This window comes from Quercus suber, unplaced genomic scaffold (genome assembly GCF_002906115.3).
Source record: "Quercus suber isolate HL8 unplaced genomic scaffold, Cork oak 2.0 scaffold_648, whole genome shotgun sequence".
Taxonomy (NCBI): Eukaryota; Viridiplantae; Streptophyta; class Magnoliopsida; order Fagales; family Fagaceae; genus Quercus; species Quercus suber.
In genome coordinates, this window is record NW_027070089.1 from 190,583 (window position 1) to 198,528 (window position 7,946).

A 7,946-nucleotide genomic window follows, 5' to 3' on the forward strand; every position below is an offset into this window, starting at 1 on the left:
ATACGAGTCACTCTCTAGATAAAAAGCTTTCCCCTGTTAGGAACGAGCGTGTAATATCTCTATAGGGATTCTTTATTTTAGGTTGGTCTGTTTCTACGAAAATTATTGTTGTAATACAACCTCATCTTACAACTTATAGTCAAATGAAAGAAACCTATTTATTGTGATAGGAACTCTACAAGAGCACAATTTATATAAACCAGGAAAATTATTAGGTATTTTCAGAATATTATAAATGCGTAGTTTCCCTTCTCATATAAATAGTGGGTCTCACTATGAATTTAATTAGTGGAACTTATCATTTATGTAAGGGAAGAAAGTATGCATTTATAGTACTTTGGGAGTACATAATAATTTTCCATATACCCATTCATGAATTCCTTGTCCTTGCACTCAAATTAGCAAAGTTTCTCTATATAACTTTTTATAAGGGCACTTCATTTTTTTATGACCAAGTGATGAGTTATGGGTTCAAGTTCAAGAATAAGTTTTGTCAAAATTGAGGATAAGACTGATTATCAATCACGTCCAAGCGATGAGTTATGCACTGAATACAAATTTAAAACCGGCTTAAATCTATAGTTAGGGAACCCAAAATGTGTTAAATGATATAGTGACTAAAGAGTTTCGTGTGCTATTTGGCATGCCAAGCTCTCTTTAGCTACTGCCCACCAAACCAATAAAACACCATTGACTAAATTGTAAAAAATGTGCTTCAAAACTCTAGTTATTTGATGTAGCCAAAGGAGATGGCTTAATTCCTAGGTCAACATCATGTCAAGACTCAAATAAGAGAAAATAAAATAAAATTTTGGGTACAATTAAACACACAGATAAAAGATTGAAAGTTTTAAGCATTTTTTATCTGTGTAATTACTAGTGTTTAACTGGTTCAATTTTACTTTTGATTATCTGGATACTTGACTCAACTTCAAAGTTCAAACCACTTTGGTAAAGGGTTGAAATTGAATACACATAATTCTAACACATACATTATACAAGTCATTTCAGGTATGGGAAATTTAGCCAAAAAAGAGGTATGGGAATCAAAAATGGTCCAGCCATGTAGGTAAATGATCTCTACTGGCTGTTGCAACTGTTACAATCCTTGTGAACAAAGGGCATTAACTCCACCTTAGTACCCCCAAATTACAATGAATTGAACATTCCTTTTATTGTTGCAGTGTGCAGATTCAGAGGATTTCATTTTGTTCTTTACAATCAAGTACCATTAATCCATTTACAATTCTAAAAAGTCTTTGTTTTTTTACAATCAAATATCATTAATCCATTTACAATTCTAACAGTCTTTGCCCTTTACAAGCAAGTACCAGCACATTCTGCACGTTATCACTTTCTAATTAGGAGTTGAATTTTATATACAGAACAAAATGATTTCTGCTATCTAAATAGGATTTTTATAATTTATGAAACATCCATGACATAAGCTGAAATAAGTAGTAAAAACTATACTTTTAATATTACCAAAAGAAATCCACCTTTGATTACACTTCTGGAGAAGCAAATAAAAGATTTGTCTTGCGTCCTACGCTCCAATATGCTGGACATGACATAGACACGACATATATCCAACATTAAACATGCATTGTTATCGTGTTCTATCCAATGTACCGAAGCAATGGACGGAAGGCTTACTAGTAATAGATATTTCACATTGAAATTGATTAATATTCATCAAGATCACCAAATCCATATTTGAAGATGCACATTTTCTACTTCTTAAGGGCCTGTTTGTTAAACAACAGTTATTTACCTACACGTATTTCTAAAAAATACAAATAACGTTAGTAGAATAACATTACCAAATTCACCCAAGTGCAACAAATTTTGAAAATCAGAATAGTGCTACTTTAATTTCTTTATACAAAAAAAAAAAAGAAAAAAAAAAAGAGGGAATGACACAGTTAAAATATAAAGGACGAAAATATGATAAAAGATTCTGAATGAATCAAACTTCTATCAACTATACTAATACCAGCACCATCCCTTTATGATGTACATATATTCTTCTTTTACTAACAAATCTATTTCTCCAACCCTAATCTCATCTATCATCTACAAAATTAAAAATAGTGGATATAAGCCATAATCATAGTATTCTTTAATCATTCAGATTGATATGTTGAGATCAATTCTAGGTTTCTTCATCAGCGGTAACGGGACAACAGAACTGCACCTAGGACATTTTGGATTATTTTTCGTTATCAATACGTAAGATAAGCAACCAGGACACCCTGCTGCCATTGGTGATGATAATAATTTATCTTCAAAATCTTCTTCTTGGGTTTCTCTAATCGAAGATGATGACGATGAATATGAAGGCGACGATGATGATTTCCCAAATGATGCTCTCTTCTTCAGTGGTTCTTTCTCTGCCCTTTCGAGTGCTGATTTCACCTTATCAAGAGTGCATACGCTTTGATAATTATTCGATGACGATGATGATGAGACCAACTTTAAATCCAGGGGAGTTTCATCAAAAAGATTTAATGTGATTTTCGAGGGTGATGGTGGAAAATTTAAATCCTGAAGTCTTGGAACTGTTGAATTAATTTGGTGCTTGTTGTCTGAGATTGAAGGTGAATTTGGGGTGTTACATCTTTGTAGGTAGACTTTCCCTGACTGCAACCATTGCAAAAGCACACATAATTCACCATTAGCATAACATACGCCTCCTACTTAGAATTATTTATGTTATTCAACAAAATCTAATGACTCCTTTCAAGAGAATTCCATGGTATATACACTTTTTTTAAAATGTACCATATATATCTAATCTTAATAGTTTTCTATAGAGTATTGCCTTATATTTTTTTACTATGTCTTTTTTATTTTTTTTCAAAGTCTACTAATAGTAATTCGTTAAGATTAAAGCAGGTATGATATATTAAAAAAGAAAGTTTGTATCATAGAATGATCCCTCATCCCAAGGTCAAAAATACTAGTAATTAGTAAATCATAAGTTTCCAATTTTTTTTATTCCCATATTCCTAGACATTAATGATAGATTATTCTAATAAAAGATATGAATTTATTAGAAGGAGAGATTCAAGGGAAATAGAAAAGGGTATTAATGATGATATAAAAGAAACTGTTAAGAGGATACAGAGTGGGATCGGAAGTGGTAAACATTGAAGAGCCACAATGAATAAATGGAAAATAAACATCTTCATGCTCTTTATTACTCCAATCCTCTAATATTGAAAAACCTTTAAATTCATTTAAAGAGAGCAATAAAGGCCAAGAAATTAAGCAAATTATTACATGGGCCAACATAAAAACGAATTATAACCTGGAAATTAAAAGGTTTGGGGTTGCAAACTAAAAAAAATATGTTGCACAATTTTTGAGAGCAATTGTGATGGAATGAGTTAACTTGGGTTGTCAATATTGGTCCAAAAAATAAAATACTTAAGTTGTGCATATTAGAATATGATTGAGAATTACAAAAATGGAAATTTCTGAATTTTCACTTCCTCCTTTTCCTTCAATTTCTCTGTATCCAAACAGAGAACAAAAAGACAAAACAGAAATTTTTCAAAGACAACAATTTTATACAACACACGAATTAATATATCCTCCATTCATAAACAAAACAAAAAAACACATATTTAAACTTTATCCTCTTTAAAAAAAACAGAACACCAAGTCATAGAAACAGATTTCCAAAGCAAAAAAAAATATTCACATATAAAAATAGAAAGTTTTCTTCATGAAAAGGTTAACTTTTCCAGGAAAACAAACAGACCCAGATGAGAAAACGAACAAACCTTCAAGTCTAGACGCTTTTCCCAGCCATTTGGGACCTGCAAGTCGAGGTCCAATTCCTGGGAATCAACCACAAGCTTAGAGGTTGAAGAAGAAAAAGAGTTAGACCCACCACCAAGCAAGTCACGAGTAATCAGAGCCGTAGATTTCTCAGAATTCGAATCGTTCCCAACCGTCCGATGTTGATCCTCCTTGTTATAGCCATTGAGAACTCGCACCAGAGAGCTCACGTCAGCAGCCATTTCTCAAAACTCTTTTTTTCTCTCACAAAGCAAAAGGCTTTTTGCTTTTGCTTTGGCACTGGCTTTTAGAGAGAGAGAGAGAAAGAGAGAGATTTCTATATGCAAAGAGAGTGTATAATAGTATAATATATAGAGGCCGTTATGAAATAAATGGAGAAATTTTTTTTTTTAAATTTATTATTTTTGATTAAATTGTACTAATTTGTAGGACTAGTATCTTTTTGAAAGTGTAATTAATTAAATTGATTAATTATTTAATGTATAATTAAATGTTCATTTATTGTTGGTGAGTATTAATTAATTGGAGGAGGTAGTGGAAGGGTGGGAATGGAATTCAACGAATGAGACTATGAGAGCATGGAAAAGTAAATGGATAGCATTAAATGCTAAGGGAGGAAATTACTAATTGGATACTAAAAGATATCTTTGCATCATTAATTAGGATTTGGCCTTTTGTTTTTTGTTTTTGTTTTTGTTGGTACCATTCCTGATTCCGCTAGTAGTTTAGAGCCCAAAAAAGAAAAAGAAAAAAAAAAGAAAAAAACAAGATAGTAGTATTTCTATTTTGGGTGGAATTCAGTCAACATCTTTTAGTTTTGAGCTCATGACACTTAAGTCCAACACTTTCTTTTTTTTCTTTGTGTATAAAAAATACTTAGTTTTCTAAAAAAAAGTTTAAGATATTTTAAAATTAATCAATTTGGTCTCTAAATTGTTACTTATTTTTCTCCTTTATCACTATAATTAAAGACTAAGTTAGTTAATTTTGAAATGTTATGGACTTGGTTTGTATTTGTCTAAATCTCCGAGGTATAGACTATATTTTATTCTAAGGTTGGCTTACTTTCAGTACTTTTTTAATTGGATGTCACCTTTTGTTTTAAATACACAATGACAAATGGTAGTGAGTTTTAATCTTTACATTTTATTTAGTTAGTAGGTGATGTGATAGTTTCTCATTAAAATAAAAGAAGATTCCAGTTAAAAAAAGTACTGGAAGTAACTCAAACCCTTTATTCTATTATTTTTTTACTTTTAAGTTTTACTGCCTTTTTGTTTTCTAATTTGGTTGCATATGAGTCAATTTTTTTTTTTTTTTATAATAGTAATTTTTTTAAATATTAAGTATGGAGTTCAATTTAAGTTTTCTCTAACATAAATGTCTAAGATTCAAATTTATCCTCCCATCATGATCAAATTATTATTAAAAAAAAAAGTAGTGCTCTATATATAGAATCAATTAGGTATGGATCAAATCAATTTTTTTTTTTAATAATAAATATGGAATCAAATTTAAGTTCTCTCCAACAAAGACGTCTAGGTTCAAATTCATGCTCTCACAACAATCAAATTATCAAAAAAGCATAAATTAAATGCTAGGTAGATAAAACACTTGAATAAAGTGAATTTTGGTCTATATATATAAATTTTTTTTTTATAAAAAAAAAAAAAAAAAAAAAAAAAAAAAGCAGCTTTTGAAACAAGGTGGTGTTTGAACTTAGAAAAATAAATTGACATTCTAAATTTAGAGAATACAACTTAGACATGTAGTACTTGCTTGAACACAAAAATTCAATTACTTAATTGCTTTTGAACTCTTTTTTTATTATACTAGTTTGTGAGATTTATAGGAATAAGAAATTCATTTTGAAATTCATTTTATTAACTATAAAAATAGTTTTTTTTTTTTTTTGTTATTGTAGAATGAGATTTTATTACATAGTTTTTCTGTACACTTCTCTTAGTACAATTCATATCATAATTCATAAACCTAAATACATAGGGCTCAAAAAAAAAAAAAAAAAAAACTAAATACATAAAAGAGTCAAACATCAAAGATGATGGGATGGCTAAACAACAAACCCCCCTCTACTAGATGTGGCCAAGAACAATTAAAGACGGCTTTTAGATACCAGCCAATTTGCATTTATGTGTGCATGTTGAGTTGGAAATGTCAGTTTCCTTTGACAAAAGACTTACACTTTGGTTATGCAATTACATATTTAGCTATTATTTGAGAATGCTTCCAAAAATATATAAATGATCCTTGTAGCATCAACATTTACTTCCTCCAAATAAAAACAAATGTACATCATTAACCTTATCAGAATTTTTTTAAAAAAAATTTAAAAATTAAATAAAGATGTAACAGAAATCTACTGTTTGCCTCGTGACTTTGGGTGGCTTGTATTGTTTTCTTGTCTAAGGTTGTAATCTTTGCTATGCATTCATAGTCTTTGCGGTTAGGAAAAATTATATTTTATCATTTTAAATTATATTTTATATTACATTTTGAATCATAAATTTTTTTAATACATTTTTTGCACCTTAAACTGTGACCATTATTACACTTTGCACCCCGATATTAAGTTTGCTGTTAACTTAGATATAAAAATATGACAACATATGAAAAGACCTAATTGCCCCTCTTCTATTCCCTTCTTCTTTTTTTTAGTAAACTTTTATTCACTTCTGATTACTTATCTAACGAAGCTTTGAGTTGAACTTTGCCTTCTTCTTTTTCATGTGACCTTTGAAAAATTTATAGAGCAATATTTGATCCTAAAATCTTTCTTTCAATCTTAGAGAAACGAAGTCATCTTAAAAGATAAAGAGAGAATGTTGTAGAATATCGAACTCTTTTTGACGATTTATGTTCTCCATCAACAAGGACGGCTCAATAAAATGTGAGATTTAGGGGGGTGGGGGGTTGTGCTTGAAACAGAGTAAGTTGTACTCATTGGTATTACTTTGACATTTATAGTAAACCACACCATAAATTTAAGTAATCTTGCATTTCAATATAGTATTTAGACTTCTGCTCAAATATATATATATATATATATATATATAAATATATAGTATTTAGACTAAAGTGTACTCTTGGCCCTTAACGTTTGACATTGTTTTTATTTTGTCCTTTTTTTGTTTTATAATTTTTATTTTTGTCTTTCATGTTTTATTTTATTTTCATTTTGACCCTTCAAATGTAATTATGTTTGCTATTAGGCCCTATACGTTTCAAAATTATCATGTTTACCTTTCATTTTTAGCCCTTTATGAAAAGAGAATGGTTACATCCATAATATTTTCACAACAAATTGTCGGTGGTAATACCAACCTGCTACTTAAAATTTGTGGTGAAAGTGTTGTAAAATATTGTGGACAATATTTCTTTTAGGAAATGAAGGACAGTGTATTTGTGTATGAAACTCTCTCTCGTAGTGTATATGCGGACATAACATTTCTCTTGTGGGATGTGAGAGGTATATGTGTGTGAACTATGAAGCTCCCTTCTAGAGTGACCATAGTGCCAACGGTGCGTGGTGGTAATTTGAATCCATTATTAAAATTACTTTTTACTCACCCGTAACAACTTGCAACTTTTTTTTTTTGGAAAAAAACAACTTGCAACTTAAGTTTTGTTTTGAAAGCATTTTGAAAATTATGTGGACATAATATATATATATATATATATTGGTAAACCGACATTGATATAAATTAATTACGAATAAGTCTATTATAAAAAAGCTCAGTCTTGTCAAAAGTCAGCAAGTCTTCCACTATAGCCGGTAGGTTAACAAAAGTAACATAATCAAAAGATAGGGTGACTCTAAACTTAGCTAATGCATTAGTACATTGATTCGCCTCCTTGAAAATGTGTTAGACAGATAATTCATGAAATTTCTTCAATAGGGTTCTGCAATCATTAAGCAGAAGCTCTAACATAAGATTATGGCGAAAAGCACATTTTAGTCCCTACATTTTTAGGCGATTTCTATTTTAGTCCCTAAATTTTATTTTTACCGCTTTTAGTCCCTATCCTGAAAAACGGTTCCGTTTTGGTCCTTGCCGTTACATCAGAAACGGATATTGCTGACGTGACAAACGGCAATAATAAATAATATTTGTTTA

At 30.0% G+C, this 7,946-nt stretch overlaps 1 protein-coding gene across 1 annotated transcript; it reads right to left on the reverse strand.

Annotated features, from left to right (window-relative positions):
* Positions 1–1,925: 1,925 nt before the first annotated feature.
* Positions 1,926–4,143, reverse strand: LOC111999343 (uncharacterized). Its single transcript, XM_024031473.2, has 2 exons — positions 3,792–4,143; positions 1,926–2,643 (listed from the first exon to the last, which is right to left on the reverse strand). The coding sequence occupies exons 1-2, from the start codon at positions 4,029–4,031 to the stop codon at positions 2,131–2,133; spliced, it is 753 nt and encodes a 250-aa protein (XP_023887241.1). The 5' UTR covers positions 4,032–4,143; the 3' UTR covers positions 1,926–2,130.
* Positions 4,144–7,946: the final 3,803 nt, after the last annotated feature.